Source organism: Cricetulus griseus, chromosome 3, assembly GCF_003668045.3.
Source record: "Cricetulus griseus strain 17A/GY chromosome 3, alternate assembly CriGri-PICRH-1.0, whole genome shotgun sequence".
NCBI lineage: Eukaryota > Metazoa > Chordata > Mammalia > Rodentia > Cricetidae > Cricetulus > Cricetulus griseus.
The window spans coordinates 211,037,106-211,055,455 of NC_048596.1; the positions used below are offsets into that span (position 1 = coordinate 211,037,106).

The 18,350-nt window shown below is 39.7% G+C and overlaps 2 protein-coding genes across 3 annotated transcripts in view; one reads left to right on the plus strand and one right to left on the minus strand.

The window, feature by feature from the left end:
- The window catches only part of Yme1l1 (YME1 like 1 ATPase), a 40,017-nt gene extending 24,329 nt beyond the window's left edge, over positions 1-15,688 (minus strand). Inside the window, exons 1-6 of one of the 2 annotated variants that reach the window (XM_027405369.2) lie at positions 15,046-15,688; positions 11,825-12,049; positions 10,757-10,888; positions 8,166-8,328; positions 5,919-6,017; positions 3,875-3,984 (exon numbers count right to left, since the gene is read on the minus strand). In XM_027405369.2, the coding sequence (XP_027261170.1) occupies positions 3,875-3,984; positions 5,919-6,017; positions 8,166-8,328; positions 10,757-10,888; positions 11,825-11,881 (561 nt within the window). In that variant the 5' untranslated portion in view covers positions 11,882-12,049; positions 15,046-15,688. The remainder of the gene's footprint in view (positions 1-3,874; positions 3,985-5,918; positions 6,018-8,165; positions 8,329-10,756; positions 10,889-11,824; positions 12,050-15,045) is intronic. The other variant, XM_027405370.2, reaches the window with a different exon arrangement.
- A 131-nt stretch (positions 15,689-15,819) lies between these two features.
- Mastl (microtubule associated serine/threonine kinase like) overlaps positions 15,820-18,350 on the plus strand; it is a 46,565-nt gene continuing 44,034 nt past the window's right edge. Inside the window, exon 1 of the mRNA XM_027405367.2 lies at positions 15,820-16,117. Within this exon, the coding sequence (XP_027261168.1) occupies positions 15,935-16,117 (183 nt within the window). The 5' untranslated portion in view covers positions 15,820-15,934. The remainder of the gene's footprint in view (positions 16,118-18,350) is intronic.

Sequence of the window (18,350 nt, forward strand, 5' to 3'; positions counted from 1 at the left end):
AGGAGAAGAGGAGGATTTCAGAGGCCAGCCACCCAGTCAGACACAGAATAAGATGGAAAGAAAAGATATGCAGAAATAGAGAAAGATAAAAGCCCAGAGGCAAAAGGTAGGCAGGATAATTTAAGAAAAGCTGGCTAGCAACAAGCCAAGCTAAGGCTGGACATTCATAAGAACTAGACTCCGAGTAACTATTTGGGAGCTGGGTGGCAGGCCACCACAGAGCAAAGAATAAAAATAATAATAATAATAATAATAATAATAATAATAATAATAATAATAATAAAAAACAACCACAAGTAGAAGCAAAGAGATTAAATGATTACTTATTAGAATAATCCAGGACATAAAATGTTGAAGTGTCTAGGAATGGCAGTGCAAAGGATAAAGGGAAAGATTTAAGAAAGAAATGTTAGCTGGGCAAAGTGGCTTGAACTTGTAATCCCAGTATTTGGGAAATCCTTCTGAAGCAGAAGGACTGCCTTAAATTCAAGGCCAGACTAGGCACATAGTGAGATCCAGAACAACCTGTGCGGCAGACTGAGATCCTGTCTCAAAAAACAAAAACAAAAACAAAAACAAAAAAAACACCAACAAAAAGAGAAGCATTTCAGGTTAGTGGTATAGATCAGTGGTAGATCACTTGGCCAGAAAACATAAAAACTAGGTTCAATCCCTAGGACCACCACTTCCCCAAAGATACTAATGAGGGTGCAGTAGAGAAAGGAAAGCTTTTTCAAACAGTACTGGGAAATCTGAACTACAACATGCAAAAAACTAAAGCTAAAGCCTTATCTCTAAGCCTATCCATAATTCAACCCTAAATGGATCAAGTTCTTTAATATAAGACTTGGTACCCTGAAACTGCAAGAAGAGCTGAGGACTATGCTTCCTTCCACTTACAGACATACCCACAGTTCTCAGTAAGTCTCTAGTGGCATAGGAAAAACAACAATCAACAAATAGGATCTCATGAAACTAAATAGTTTCTGTGAAGGAAAAGAGACTGTCAATGAGAAATGAGAAAAATCTACCAGAGTTAGTATCTAGAACATAAAAGAATTCGAACTACTAAACATTAAAAAAATAAACAGCCCAATTAAAAACTGGGCAACAGAACTGGATAAAAAAATTCTCAAAGGAAATATAAATGGCTCCTAAAAGCTTTAAAAAGTGTTCAACATACTTAGCCATCAAGAAAAGGGAAATTAAGTCGGGTACCGGTGGTGCACACCTTTAATCCCAGCACTCAGGAGGCAGAGGTAGTCGGATCTCTGTGAGTTTGAGGCCACCCTGGTTTCCAGAGCAAGTTCCAGGACAGGCTCCAAAGCTACACAGAGAAACCCTGTCGAGAGAGAGAGAGAGAGAGAGAGAGAGAGAGAGAGAGAGAGAGAGAGAGAGAGAGAGAGAGAGAGAGAGAGAGAGAGAGGAGAGAGAGGGGGGGAGGAAGGAGAGGAGGGGGGATTAAAACTACTTTAAAATTTGAGGAATACAAAATACAAATGCTGGTGAGAATGTGGGGTAGAGGAACTCTTACACAATGTTGTTGGAAGTGTAAACTAATATGGCCACTCTGTATCCATCTAGAGACTCCTCAAAACAGAAAACAGAACTGCCACATGGCTGAGCTATACCATGGGCATATACCCAACTGACTTTCTATCCTACAACAGAGACATGTACATTACTATTCCACTTACAATAGCAAGGAAATGGAATCAATCTAATTGTTAATAAATGGATGAATAAGAAAAATGTGGACTGGGCATGGTAGTGTATGAACTTGAGAAGCAAAAAAAGGTGAATATCTTCTGAGTTCAATGCCAGCCTGGTCTACATATTGAGTACCAGAATAATCAAGAATATATAAGGAAGCCATATCTCAAGAGAAAAAGAAAAATATGGTTCATTTACACAATGAACTCAGCTGTAAAGGGAAATGAAATTTGTAGTTAAATACATGGAACTGGAAAAAAATTGTGCTAAGGTAACAGACCCAGAAAGACAAATGCCATGTTATCTCATACAAAGATTCTAGCTTCAAATCTTTTGTTTTGTGTATTTAACGTGAAGCCCAAGTAGAAACCAAGAAACCAGAAAGGGGCCTTTTGGGGAGAAGGGAGATGGAAAAGAACAACAACCACAAACCTTAAGGAGAGTAAGTAGACTATAGGTCTATAGAAGTAGTCTATAGAAGTAGACTATAGAAGGAGATAGGAGGAATACTGGCGGCACAAAGGCTTTAACCAACCCCAGAAATGGAAGGAGGGATAACACAAAGGAAGGATATACGAAAAGCCATAATCTCACAGGTCAAATAAAAATATTTGGAGGTATAATAGAACGCATGTGAAATGAAGGAAGGGGGGGTAGTGGACATTAAAGACTTAACCAGATATGAGCAAGTGGATAGGGGAGAGGAGGGAGTTGTTGGTAGGTTAACCAAAACTAAGGACTATGCAAAAGGCTTATGAAAAACCAGTAGCTAGTATGCTAATTTCAAAATACAACTTTAAAAAACAGCTCAAATGGAAACATCCTGCATGGATGGACAATGCAATTCTCAGAATATATAAGCAACTAAGTCACATGAGGCATGAGAGACCTCTCTACATTATCCATCAGGGAGGCCTTAGGGTTTTTTAAACAACACAGGCTACTGCCACTATTCTTGGTTACCTACCACAACTACATGGTAAATCTCAATTGCTAAAGACACCTACACCTTGGACACAGGACATAGAAAAATGCCTACTAGTGTAATAGTGGCATGACTGCTAATGGAGTAACTAACCTCTTTCTGAGCTTGAGACCTGTTCCACAGAAGGGAATTCCATGCCTGGTACTGTAATCCTAGTCAAAAAACCCATGGCTGGAATGGTTATAGTTCCTAGGGGACATCTGCTATTTTTATTTTGATCTTTTTTTTTTTTTTCCATTTTTCGAGATAGGGTTTCTCTGTGTAACAAACCTGGCTATCCCGAAACTCCCTTGTAGACCAGAATGGCCTCGAATTCACAGAGATCCACCTGCCTCTGCCTCCCAAGTGCTGGGATTAAAGGCATGTGCCACCAACTCTGCATTCTAAATATTTATGTTTATACCCACATACCTGGCCTGCTTTCAACCTTGGTGAGCTTTTTTTTGCACTGCACAATTGTAGTCAATGAAGCAATGCAAAACTAGTAAAAGTCCTAAGAATAATAGACTGATTGTTCAGCCCTAGGCAGGACTTCTATATCAAACTCACCCCTCTTCCAACAAGGCTCGGAAATATGGAGGACAAGGCAGAAGAATTTAAGAGCCAATACATAAGGAGGAATGCTGTGAAATGTTGTCTTCCAGGTATGAAATGGTTATAACTTTCATGAACACACAGCAAATGAAATGACCTGCACAAGATCAAGCCAACCAAATTTCTGACACACGTGGGGTAGACGATCTCCAGGGCCCACCCTTTACTGAGTAGCTATTACTCTTTTTGAGGATGTGGCCACTGGTAGAATTCTCAAGCTCTAGGGGATTCTCCTACACCCCTGCATATATGAACAGCACTAACTGAAGTTCGTAGTTTACAAAAAAAAAAATTAAAGACATGAATTTAGGAGGTGGATATGTTGAGGGAGATATAAAGGTTACTGAAAGCAGAGGGGGGGGTAGACACCATATTTCATTGTATACATATGCAGCATTGTCCAGAATGAGAAAACATTTTTAAAGATTTATAGACACAACAATTACACAAGTTATTTAATTAGTGTGGGTAGACAGAAGAGGGGGGGGCTACATCAACAAAAAAATAAAATAAAATATTTAATGTTTTTGATGTTTCAATATCCATACGTTATTATTTTCTAAACCACAAAGAACTAATTACCTTCACAAATGATGGTGTTATATTCTGTGCTTCTGCTAATCTTTCAGAAGTAGACTGTAACCGCCGTGTTCTTGATTTCAAAGTTTTAAAACCCCGAGACTGTATGAAAACTGAACAAAACAGTATCAGTTACTTGGTAGCTATAGCAAGAGGAAATGACCAAGTGTAACATCTGACCCATAACTGGACTTCCTAATTAATATCTAAGTTCTAGAGATAGTTATTTTGGCTAACACTTATTATGCTTCACCTTTTTCTACTTCTTTTTCAAGAACATTGAACATTTGACTTCATGTTGGTAAAAAAAAAAAGGCTTTTACAATGTAGAAAACAAAACAGTAACAAACTGTGATATTCCAAAAAAAAAAGCTAAATTATTGAAATTGATTAACTCTTTAAGTTTTCTTCAATAGCTACAAAATATTTTAAGTACCAAAAAGTATCAAATCTTTGATCTATTTTCCAACATAATCATTCTTAATAATTCTGTTAACTACTCTGCCTGCCTGCACATACACATTTTTCTTTTACTTTTTTATTTTTTAAGCTTCTGAAACATGGACAGATTACATAGTCAAGCTGGGCTGAAGTTCACAATCTTCTATACTTTCTAATGCCTAGAGTACACGCAAGGTTATATACACCCATCCTCTTCCTATAAAAAGTATTCCAAGTTGGGTAAACTAGAATGTGCCTACAATCCCAGCTCCGAGAGGAAGATAAGGCAAGAAGACCATGAGCTCAAAGCTCACTTAGGCTACATCGTGAGGCATGGTGTCAAATAAACAAAACATTCTAGAAACAGAGTTTGTTCACCTTATGGTGATGCAGATAATGCTCTTGTACACTGTAAAGATTTGGTAGATTTGTCACTCATGCTGGTTTAATAAAACGCTGACTGGCCGGTAGCCAGGCAGAAAATATAGGAGGGGCTACCAGACTAGGAGAATTCTGGGAAGAAGGCAGAGAGAGACCCAGTCGCCAGCCAGACTCAGAAGAAGCAAGATGAAAATGCCTTACTGAGAAAAGGTACCAAGCCACGTGGCTAAACATTGATAAGAATTATGGGTTATTTTAAATTGTAAGAAAACAGTTTATAATTAATATAAGCCTCTGTGTGTTTATTTGGGACTGGACAGCTGCAAGGCTGAGCAGGACAGAAACATCTGTCTACTCACGGACATTAAGGAATACAACAGAGTACATTCAGCTTAATGGTCATTTGTAATTTTTTAGCTTACATTAAAGACTTTTGAGGGTGTTGTATTTTTTGGTTGAAATTTTTAGGCTACATTAGGCTACAAGAAAGTATTGTCTTTCTCATACAATCCAGCATTACTTTGTGGGCTGGACCCTCTCACATCAAGTCATTAAGCCGATACCTAAAGACTTGCCACCCAACCAGTCTTATGAAGGCATTTTCTCATTTGAGGTCTGTTTCCAGATGGCCCTAGTTAATGTCACATTTACAAAAATCATGACAGTAACTATGTGTAAATAAATAATCTGTAATAACCATTTCTATTTGTAAATAAGCTTAGAGTGGCTGGTACTGATAGCAAATCTGTTTCCTCAATACTAACAAAGCAATAATGTACTGAAACTACAAATCACAAATTATGTGAAGTGTATATACATGATTCAAATCCAAAGTAAAGTTGTTTTTCTTCTTTGGTATCAATGCTCAAACCAAAAATCTCCAAAAGTAGATTCCCCCAAACACATTCAAAGACTATTTATAAGGAAAGGTGTTTGTTGCTAAACATAGCCTAAAAGTTAACTCCTACATTTGCTCTATGATTGGCCCTTTTCTGGCAATCTTTCAAGTGTTTATTATATCACCAATCAGGTTCCTAGCTAGGTTTTTGGAAACTGACATTAACTGGGGTCACCTGGGAAGAGAGAACCAAATGAGGAAATGTCATCAAAGACTGGCCTGGAAGCACGTCTTCAGGTCTTGGCTTAATGATTGATGTGAGAAGGTCCACAAGTATTATTAAATATACATATCAAGCTTTTCAAAATAAATACAGTTGTTTCATACCTGGAAAACACTGAAGATCTGAACAAATGCTTCGAAGAGTTTTTGGGTGTTGTCTGTACAAGCTAGAGGAACGTAGTGTACTGAACATATCTAAGTGACCTGGAAGGAAATTGCAAGAAGTTATTGTCTAATTGTCAAGCCAAGAGCAAAAACACATGACAAATTGTATGAAATATAAATTTATAAATAGTAGAAAATCATAAAACATGAGTTTCAGATAGTATTCATCCACAGTATAATTTTTTAAAAAAAATAAGACATTTAATGGGCTGGAGAGATGGTTCAGAGGCTAAGAGCACTACCTGCTATTCCAGAGGTCCTGAGTGACTCACAACCATCTGTAATGAGATCTGGTGCCTCTTCTGGCATGCAGGGATACATGTAGGCAGAACAGTGTATACATAATAAATAAACCTTTTTTAAAAAGACATTTGATGCATTAATATAACTACTTTATATCTCATAGTTCCTCATTTCACTATCACTTAGATTACTATTTTTCTCTGGCATGTGATTATAGCTGCCCATGAAACTAAATTCAAATCAGTAGAAGTAAAAACAAGAAAAACAATCTCTTTTATTGAAAGGATAGAGTGATAAAGAACTGCTATTGCTTAAGACCATTTCAAAGCTCTAATGATAGCATAGAACACAGCAAATGCAGCTTCTAACCTGACTTAAAAGAATCTAGAGGAAAGTCAGGTGTGTTGGCAATAATTGTCTTTAATCCAGAGATCCGGAGGCAGAGGCAAGAAAATCTCTGTGAATTCAAGGCCAGCCTGGTCTACACAGTGAGTTCCAGGATAGGCAAAGCTACACAGGGAGACCCTGTCTTTAAAAAAAAAAAAAAAAAGTATCTAGAACTGCAAAGCATAAGAAAGTTTTCTCTGATAGCCAGCCCTGCAACCCAAGGCCTTATAGCAAGCACCCCAGTCCCAATTCCTCACTATTTAGTATTCTGTTTCTATGTCCCAATTAGCCTTAAAGTTTATTTTGCAAAAATTTCTTGAGAGTCCAACTAAGAAACTCATTTCTAATATCTGAGATTGCCTAAGTGGAGCAATTACCTCTTAGTATGAAGAATCTTATATTGTAAAAATGCAGATTAGAAGAATAAGAGTATTAAAACATTAAAGTAAGCTGGACAGTGGTGGGGCATAACTTTAATCCCAACTCTCAGGAGGCAGAAGCAGGTGAATCTCTCTGAGTTCAAGGCCAGCCTGGTCTACAGAGCTAGTTCCAGGGCATCCAGGGCTACACAAAGAAACCCTCTCAAAAAAACAAAACCATTAAATTAAAAATGTGTCCTCCTGAAGATTTACTATGGGCCAAATAATTTAGGAAGTCTAATGACAAGAGATTCAGACTGCTAGTCTAAGCCCTCAAACCTTAAATCGTCCTTTTTCCTTACTCTTATATTCTTTTAGTCCTTTATTCTCAGACTCATAATTTATACTGATTTTTAAAACATGTTTTTCCATCAATTTGAAACAGGTATGTGAAATTTTTTAAAAATCATGTATACAGTGCCCTGCCTGCATGTATGCCTGCATGCCAGAAGAGAGCAGCAAATCTCATTACAAATGGTTATGAGTCACCATGTGGTTGATGGGAACAGAACTCAGAACCTCTTGAAGAGTAGCCAGTGCTCTTAACCTTTGAGGCATCTCTCCAGCATCCAGCTCTTATCTGGGTGATGGTAGCACTTGGCTTTAACTTAACCCCATTACCCAGGAGGCAGGTGGATCTCTGAGTCCAAGGCCAGCCTGGTCTGTGTAGTGAATTCCAGGACAGCCAGGGCTACACAGAGAACCCTGTCTCAGGGAGAAAAAAAAAACAAAACAAAATAACAAAAAACAAACCAAATCACATTTGGCACATGGCTATAAGCCCAGCCATTCAGGAGGCTGAGGCAGGATTAACAATATAATTTGGTGCAACAAGAAGAGTACTTGCCCAGCTTCATTGAGGTCAAGGGTTCAATCCCATGGAGTAGCACAGAAAAGACATTTATGGACTGGATATGTAGGCCAGTGGTAAAAGGCTTACATAGCCCTGATGTCAATATTACAGGAAGCAAAAGAGGATACAGAAATTATCTGTACTTTAAAATTTTTCTATACACTTAACATTATAGCATAAATTAAACAAAAAAAAAAATCCACCTCAAAAAAGAACTGGCTCATAGTAAATGCTAATACATTATAATCATTATCAATAAGTTAGAAATAACAATTATTAACATACCATATTTATTTTCAAAAAAGGATTGTGCCGAGACATGAGACGTATGCCAATGGGAAGTAACTCTTTTGTCTTTATGAAATCCAGGAAGTAAATTTTCTACCAGTCGATCAATCTGTCCAATTTTTAATTCAGATAATCCAAGGTCCCTTAAATTAAGTACAGGCTATAAAAGACAAATCAGCCAAATTAACATTAAGGAAACATTTAAAGGATACTTATCAAAAACAATAAGGATTTTTTACAATATAAAAATGCATTAATTTCTTAATTATTAAAATAAGATAATATAAACATTCTAATGGTTCTAGTTTTACTAAGGTTAATTATGGGTTTGACAAAAAACAAACAAACAAAAAATCCTTAACAGTATCCCTAAACAGATGACATTTCAAAATGATAAAAAAAAGAAAGAAACCTCTCACTGTAACCAAAAAGCATCAGTTAGTTGAGTATTATGATTCACACTGAAGTGAAAGACTTTACATTGTTTTTCCCTCTCTACAAACATGGAGTAAAACAGACTACTTTAAGAAATCCTATTGATGCAACTTACATTGTAATGGGATTGTTCATTATTAGTTCTTATTAATCGCACTATGTTTAACTTATAAATTCAACTTTATAGTATCTTCAGTAGTAAGGTTTTCTTGGACTATATGATTGGAGAGCAAGGTTATCAAAGGAGAAGAAAGCAATGGCGTGCCTACAAAAAGGATCAAGAAAACTGGGCAAATAGAGTAAAATAAATTACAAAGATGAGAAGAAAAATTTTCCATTTAATTAAAATGTTTAATCATGCCAGGAACACTGGGGCACATATTCAATCCTAGCAGAAGGTCACTGAGTTCAAGATCCTGAACCACGACCATCACCACCTCAAGCAAGCTTCTCTTCTACTTTTCCTCTACTGTCCTCTTCTGCCATAGCTCCTAATACTGAAACTAAGAACATTAGGTATTTATAGATTAAAAAAGGTTTTGGAAAACTTGGCATTTTCTTTGATAAAAAGTACATTCTGAACTATCTTATTAATAAAGTTTACAAATAGAAAAAGTTCTTAGGTTGAAAGCTTACTGTATCCTTGTATATCACTGACTTTATGGTTATATAAACCCTGAAATTATAGTTTCCTAGCTTACAGATTTTACTTTCAAGTACTTATACTCTATTTTTGTTGTTTTGTTTTTTGTTTGTTTGTTTGTTTGTTTGTTTGTTTTCTTTTCTTCAAGATAGGGTTTCTCTATGTAGCCCTGCTGTCCTGGAACTTGCTCTATAGACCAGGATGGCCCTGAACCCAGAGATCTGCCTGCCTCTGCCTCCCTAGTGCTGGAGTTAAAGGTGTGCCCAGCTGTTGTTTGTTTTTTAATTGGTTGTTTTTAAGATTAGAGTGCAGGGTGCCTCAAACTCTCAATCCTCCAGACTGGGCCCCTGAAGGATTAAGAGTTCAGATGTATCACCATGCCCAATTCTAGTTAATTACCCAAAATTTATCTATAATTTCACTAAGTGCTTAATTAATTAGTTTAATCATACTAAATGGTAGACAATGAAGGCATTACTATGCTGATAACTTCCTTGAGACTGAGGTAAAGATTTTTAGTAACCTGTGAGTTCCAAGGTCCCACTCCTCCCAGAGGAGCTACTGGCAACTAATGGTTACTGTGGGAGGGGAATCATCTCCCTAAGGAATATAGCCCATGCTCCAGTAAATAACCCACTACTCCTACAAGTAACCCTAGTTAAACTTAGTGAGTCACAAACAAACAACAAAGCCAAACCAACACAGCAACAACAAAGCCATGAAAACAGGAGGGGAGACTTGTTAGAATTCAGAGAGATGGGATGAAAATGACCAAACACATTACATACATGTATGAAAATGTCAATTTTTATTTTATTTTTAAAAGGAAGAAAAGGGGCTGGAGAAACAGCTCAGCAGTTAGGAGCACTTTTTCTACTATTGGAAAGGACCATGTTCAGCTCCAGTACCCATATAGTGGTTATCAATCATCTATAACTCCAGTTTCAGGGGATCTGACACCCTATTCTGATCACCATGGACACTAGAATGTATGTGGCACATACATACATACAGGCAAAAATGTATAGACACAAAATAAAAATAAATAACTAAAAGAAATTTAAGACTTTTTTATTTAAAAAGAAGAAAAACTAATTGGTATCAACAAAGAGTAATAAGGAAGGTACACACCAAATACAATGTCATATAAAATTTTTTTTTCTCCCAAGACAGCGTTTCTCTGTAGCTTTAGAGGCTGTCTTGGAACTCACTCCATAGACCAGGCTGGCCTCAAATTCACAGAGATCTACCTACCTCTACCTCCCAAGTGCTGGTATTAAAGACATGTGCCACCACTACCTGGCATCATATAAATATTTTGAAACAATAATCAAATAAACTAATACTCTTAATACATACAACAAAAGCAAGAATTAACTACCTTTAATTAGAAAGATTAAGCTGAAAGCAGAAAGCACTGTTACAAATGCCCAAATGACAATATTTAACCAAATACGATTAAAATTCACCATATCAAACGGCTTTCTCATAGAATTGAGATAACTATTACCTCACTACTGGGAGTGTCATGCTCAGGAACATGCTCTCGATGCTGCTTTTGAGAAGCAGATGTATTGACAGAAACAGCTATGTTTTTTGGTGAATGGAAGGCATTGATGAGATGACTGAGAGGAACTGTAACCTAGAAAAAAGATAAAAGCTCCAATTAAGCAGCATGTTTTTAAAAATATAACAGAAACAATCTCTTTTCTGGTCAGGATTTAGGATCTGTTAAAAGTTAACATATACCAGATGTCAAAATTATAGGTAAGCTGGGATATTATAGCTCAGGGGTAGAGCTATATTCAGCGTACAGGATGGTCTAGGTTTGATTCTAGCACCAAACACTCAAACCCAAACACACAATCTACACACATAGACATGCAAAAAAAAAAAAAATCAACAAAACAAGACATTAAAAATTGTCTATCCTTGCCGGGCCTTTAATCCCAGCACTTGGGAGGCAGAGGCAGGAAGATCTCCATGAGTTTGAGACGAGCCTGGTCTACAAGAGCTAGTTCCAGGACAGTTTCCAAAGCCATACAGAAACCCTGTCTCAAAAAACAAAAACAAACAAACAAAATTGTCTATCCTCATTTACTGGAGGTAGAAAAAAAATGTTTTATTCTTTCATGATACTATTCTGGATATGTTAAAAGCCAGTACGGTGCTACAGCTTTTTATCCCATCATTAGGGAAGAAGAGACAGGCAGATCTCTGTTAAGTTCAAGGCTAGCTTAGTCTACATACAGTTCAAGGCCAGCCAGGACTACACAGTGACCATGTCACAAAAATTTATTGATTTGAAATATGTATTTTTTTTTCATCTTCCAAAGTCTACTTTCTAGAAACTTATCCTAAGGAAATAATTTGACAAATGCATGCACACTAATAAGATAATTTGTATCAACATAATTTTAAAGTAAATGAAAAGCTGAAGAGAACTACCATGAGGGAAGTAGCAAAATAAAACTCACTTTCACAGAATACAAAATATGGCAAAAGTCCATACCAAGTATTTTCTGATCTTGTACTTCCCCACTGCCACATCCTGTCCTAAATTCCAGTATCTACTCACCTGCTCTGGCACTTGTCCAGCTGCCACACATTCCCAGCGGTAGATAAGAGTGATCATATTAAAATGAAAGTTTGTTAGATCACTCTTCTGCTTAAAATCTAGTACCTGTAGAACCTGAAAATCTTCTCCAGTTTGGTTCTTTAGTACCTCCCTTCATTATGTTCCCCTTCATTCCCTGGGTTAGAAATGGCCCAAAGAACACAAGAAAACACTTCATTTACCCATCTATAAAAAGAAACAGAAATGAACCAAAAAAAGTATTTTGGACAAGACCTGGAAAGAACACCCAGTGGAGGACATCCTCTCTGGAGTTAATGATATAACTAACACCCTACCAATGGGAATTCACTACCTAGCAGCTCAATTACAGTGTGCTGAAATTATCTGATCTGACCAGTCCCACTCTAAGGTTATTTGCAGATTCAAGCCACCTCACTGGGACAAACACAGATGTAATCCATGGGGGCTTATGATTTACTAATAACTCAAGAAATTCTAAGAACCTCACAAAATTGCACATATGGCAAGGACTTTTTTCTATTTTAGTATTCAATGTTGCATTCCAAGCTAAGAGTTGGGAATGATAAACAAGTGTTTTGTTGAGTGAATAAAATAATGGGCTCTAATTATATACCAATGCTCATAATTTAAATATTTAATCCCTATGACATAAAAATTAGCTTTTATTGTAGTTCTTGCTGTGATCTGAAGGCATACTTCCTTTAAAATTCATGCTGGATTCAGTTTCCATTAAAACAGCAGTAAGAAGTAGGAGGCTTTTAGCTAGGAGCTAGCAATAAGCCAATTGCTCTGTGCTACAAAGGGAGATCCAGTTTCATGAAACCCAAAACAAACAAGCATTTAAGTCATGGAAGTCCTGTTCTTAGGAACAGATTGACACTGTCACCAGTGGGTTTCCCACCTTGCTCTCTTTTGCCCTTCTACCATGTTATGACTTCTACTCCATGACAGTAAATTATTCATTATGTCTTCTTAATAGAAGTTTATATTATATTCAACAGTCCCTATTGGGCTTATTTTTCAATTACTAAAACTTCCCCAGACATTTTCATCTTGGAAAACAGCCATCTTCCTGTATCAAGCTGACCAAAACAGAAGCATCACTTTCCACCATTTCCCACACTTAGAACCAAGTGAATTTTTTTTTTTTTTTCTCAGACAGGTTGGCTGCCAATTCCTAACCTCTTGCCCCCCTCCCTAAGGTCTGGAATTAGAGGTACCACACTAGACATATCTACTTCTTTTCCATAATGACTAAACACCACTTTATTGGGGCAGCATCCCTTTCCTGGGTTAGGGCAACAGCATCCTTAGTCCACAACACTTCCACTTTTGCCCTTCCTTAGTTCCCACACAAGAAACCACAGAAAGCCTACAAATGAACATCTGGTCACAGAAACCAAATCAAACTCCCTCAGCTGTCCTGAAGCTCCTCTCCACCTTCAGCTCTGACACCACTCCTGCTCCCTTTAATCACTATGCTCTTGCCACACTGGCCTTACTTTTGTTTTTCACAGGAGATCACACACACACACACACACACACACACACACACACACACACACACACACACACAGACACACAGACAGACACACACACACACACACACAGACACACACACACACACACACACACACACACACACACAGACACACACACACACACACACACACACACACACACACAGACAGACAGACACAGACACACAGAGTTTTCTGTCTGGCTGAAATTTCCTGTTTGCCTTTACTTCCAACCACTAATAAGAATCCACATATACTTTGTTCTCTTGCTGCCCAAGAAGCAGCTAAACAATTCCACTCTCTATTAGTCAGCCAATAATCACAGAAACACACACACACACACACACACACACACACACACACACACACAGCAAAGGGAGTAATAGGAATTAAACTTTTTTTTTTCTTTTTCTGGGGTGAGTGGGGAGGGTTGGCCTTTTGAGACAAGTATTCACTATGTAAGCTTGTCTAGATTCTCTGCCTGCCTCTGCCTCCCAAGTCATGGAATTAAAGGCCTGCACCAAGCCCAGCTGGAATAATCATATAAAGACAAGAAGTCTGGTGAGGTGCTTTTGATCCCAGCACTTTGGATGAAAGCTAATCTCTTGAGTTCAAGGCCAACCTAGATTACATATGGAGTTCTATGACAGCAAAGATACACGGTGAGACCTTGCCTCAAAAAAGTAAATAAAATAAATTAACTAATTAATTAAAACGGCCAGAATAAAAATGTTTTTTGTTTTGTTTTGTCTTTTTGAGACAGGGTTTCTCTGTAGGTTTGGAGACTGTCCTGAAACTCTCTTTGAAGACCATGCTGGCCTTGAACTCACAGAGATCTGCCTGCCTCAGCCTCCCGAGTGCTGCGATTAAAGGCATGTGTCACCACCGCCCAGCTCTAAATGTTCTTAAAAACCATTGTCTGTTATCCAAAAAAAAATTTAATGAATCAAGGAAAAACATTGACACAATTTGGGTCCTGAAAAATAACCAGAAAATATGGAATATAAATCGATTTTTAAAATATTTAATAGTGGGGGCTGGAGAGAGGGCTCAGTGGTTAAGAACACTGGCTGCTCTTCCAAAGGGCCCGGGTTCAAGTCCCAGCACCCACAAGGCAGCTCTCAAGTGCCTGTAACTCTGGCATCCTCACACAGACATACATGCAGCAAAACACCAACGCAAATAAAATAAAAATAAATAAAATATTTAATAGTAAGACTCTGATGACTCAAAAATGTATACTAGTTAAATCTAGCCAGAGAGAAAAATTATTAGGGTATGTTTGGGCTAAATTCTGCTTGAAGGGGAAAAAAGGGGGCGTTCAGAAATCGGTAGATGAACATCACTTGTCCTCTTTACCTCTCGCGTAGACTTACAAACCATCTCCGAATGTACAAACCCAAACAATGTCTGAAGTCTCCTAGCAGAAATTCTGTGCAAGCCATCGGATAAGCTGTGATCTCCACCACTGTAAGATCACGCCTCTGCCCTCTTAGGCTTGGTTGCCAATCCTTTTAAGTGTCAGGTCATACTCTTAGCATTGTCCCCTGACCTACTTCCAGTCCCGCGGGCCGCGGGCCGCTTCCCTCACTACTTTGCTTCAGAAAAACCGATTCTACGACAGCATCCGGAAAACAGTCGCAAAAGGGCCGCAGGAAAACGGCTAAAGCCTGGGCTCACCTGGGGCTGCACAGTGCTCGACAGGGAGAACATCTCTGGGCCCTCGGGACCTCACACGCCAGTCGAAACTGCTTCCTATCTTCAGTTCAGAGGAAAAGGGCTGAGCCCTTCTATTTTCTCTTTATTTCCCCCTCGCTTTTCTCCCGGTTTCTTCCTTACTCTTCCCAGAAACAAAAAATGGCTTCCCCTCCCTACAGCTGCTACGACGACATCTGCCCCGGAAGACCAGAGGCTAACGAAACAGTACTTCCGGAGCAAGTGACCGCCCCCCACGCTCACCCCACCTCCACCCGGGTCAGCAATCTGCCTCTTCCCGGTAGTGTTTCACTCTGGGGGTTGTCGGGTTTGGTTTCTCTTTTTGTTTTCTCCACAATGAACTGGATGTTCTTCTAGTCGCTCCTCGCTTGTTTGTGAATTCAGTACGGGCACAACCGCGCTTCCCGCTCACCCAGGTTCTCCACATTCTGTGACTTCGCTAGCTTCCACACCTCACCCATTGCTTTACTTAACAGCCGGCCTGGCTTCTAGCTCGCGCGGAGGGAGGGAGGGCGGAAGGGAGGGAGAGCTGCAGATCTTGACTGGGACTTGGGAGGACCCCCCACGCCCCCGGATTCGAGCCGCACTAAAGTCTTAGGAGTCCCCTCGCTCGTTGGCCAGCAACCGCGCCTCCCCGTCACACACAGCCCGTCCACCCCCGGCAGAGCGGGCCGAACGCAAACCCGGCTGGGGCCCCGCCCAGCGCCCCGCGGCCCCGCCCACCAATACCTACCTAAAGCGAGCCGCCCGGGCGTAGCCGCGCGGTGACGTCACGGGCGGCGCCCGGCGTAGGCGAAGCCTCATTTTGAATCTAGTTGGCGGGAGTTGCGGGTGCAGTGGGAACTGTACAGCTATGGAGTCCACCTCAGGGAGTGAGGAGAATGAAGGAGGCGCGGCGACAGAGGAGTGCGTGAATAGAATCCCGGTGCCGAGACCACCCTCCATTGAGGAGTTCACCATAGTGAAGCCCATTAGCCGGGGTGCATTCGGGAAAGTGTACCTGGGACAGAAAGGCGGCAAGTTGTACGCAGTGAAGGTAGGAAGTCTAGAAGGCACAGGGTCTTCTTACACGGTCCTCCTCCTTCCTGCGTTGTGGGACAGGCTCTGGGGCTGCTGGGGCGCTAGGCTGGATGGCCCTGCTTGCGGGAGCTTGCGCAGTCCTGCGAGCTGACCGCCGCCGGAGGGCTGACTGCAGTGAGCAGGTGTCTGTCCTTTGCCTTATCCTGCCCTTCTTTCCTGTATCCTAAGAATCACCACCCAGGGAGAATAGCAAAACTTACCCAACTTTACACCGCCCAGTGTTAACTCAGGCTAACCACCAAGAGACTTCAAACCACAGCCATGATTCCTGAGTCGTTTTAAAACCCAAAAGGTGTTAAGTACCTGTTGGTTATGGTTTCCTTGTTTGCTTTGACATATGGAGTTTTGCCAGCACAAACATGATTGGTTTGTAGACACTAACTTCAAATCCCACTCGTACCAAGAGAAAGCTGCATTGTATTAAATTTTTTTTGTTCTGAAATTTATGTTGTGAAATGTTTATAGTATTGTTTTGTGTGTGTGTGTGTGTGTGTCATCTGGATTTTTTGTTTTGCTTTCTTTTTTGCCAACTTGGGCTTCACCAGGATTAAGTTTGGTACTTTAATTAAACTTGTAATAGTTACAGATTGTGCTTTAATTCCATCCCTTTGATAGTAGATTGTGCTTTAATTCCATCCCTTTGATAGTAGATTAATAGGCAGGAGCAAGTGCCGGACAACCAAAAGATCTCATTAAACCTCATTTTTGCTTTTTAAATTTTCTACAGTGATACCTAGATTTTAAGATCATTATAGAGCAAGAACAAAGAAATGCGTTGTAAACCAAGCCTTTATTATCTATATGTAACCTTAAAAACAGTCATATGCACTTAAAATTCTTCTGTCCACTCCTGAAGTTTCAGATTACTCACATTTCAGTAACGAGTAAAAATAACAAAGGGAAGCAAACTATTGCCCAATTCAAATTTCTAGTGTGCAGTGCTTGTTGACTAACATGGGGTAAGCAGTCGTCTTCAGCAGATTGCCTGAAGGCTGGTGCCCCTGTATTCATTCTCTCCCTTTAATAATAACAACTTAATTTCTACCCTTCAGGCTAGAAGCATGTTAACTTCTTTTTTTGTTTTGTTTTGTTTTTCGAGACAAGGTTTCTCTATATCGTCTTGGAGCCTGTCTACTCGCTCTGTAGACCAGGCTGGCCTTGAACTCACAGAGATCCGCCTGCCTCTTCCTCCAGAGTGTTGGGATTAAAGGCGTGTGCCATGAATGCCCGCCTTTTCCATGTTAACTTTCTTATATTTCATCCTTGTAGCATATCTTTTAAAACATCCCTGTTCTTCCTCTGGAAGACATTATTTATTTGTTTGTTTTTAATTTCCATTCCCAAATGAAAATTATGTTCAGACCCTTGTTTCTTGACACTTGTTTCTAAAAGTTCAATGATGATTTTAGTAAATTATATAGTTGTGTGATAATCATCACAATCCAATTTTAAGGATAGTTCCATAGCCCAGAAAAACAATCTTTTCTGCCTATTAATTTCTCTTCCCTTAGTACATCAGCAGATAACTACTAGCCCTTAGCCCTTCTCTCTCTCCCCCTCCTCTCTCTTTCTCTGTGACCCAAATTTGTCCCAAAAAGCCTTAGACTTATGATGAAGCTGGCTGGCTTTGAACTACTGATGCCCCTTGCTCTGTCTACCTAGTGCTGGAATTTCAGGCATGTACCAACATGCCCTGTGCACCTTCGGGATCCTCCCAGGTAGAGCTGGGGAAGGGCTGGTCCAGCCGGTCTCTTCCCTGGATGAGCGGGATGGTGAGTGTCAGATGACTCAAACCCTTCCTCCTCCTGATTACTGGAGACAAAATACACACTGAGTCAGGAGATTTGTCAAAGCAGGATCTTGATTTATTCCAATAGGCACGAACTTATGTAGGGCTGATATAGGGGATGGGAATCTTAGGTGGGGTAAAGTGACATGGGGAGTAAGGGCCAATAATATTCTACCAAGCTGGCAGGTAGTTAGGCAGGGAGCAGTCTAGAGTCACCCCCTACGTGGGGCATACAGGCCAGAGACAGGTTGCCAAACTCTAGCCAGGCTCAGGAGATTACATTGGGCCTAGCACCCAAGCCTTTTTTAGGCCCAACATCTCCCCCTTTTGTTTTTTAAAAACGGCAGAAATCATGGTCTCTGTCTTAGGTGGTCCCACATTGGAGACTTTACCAGTCATT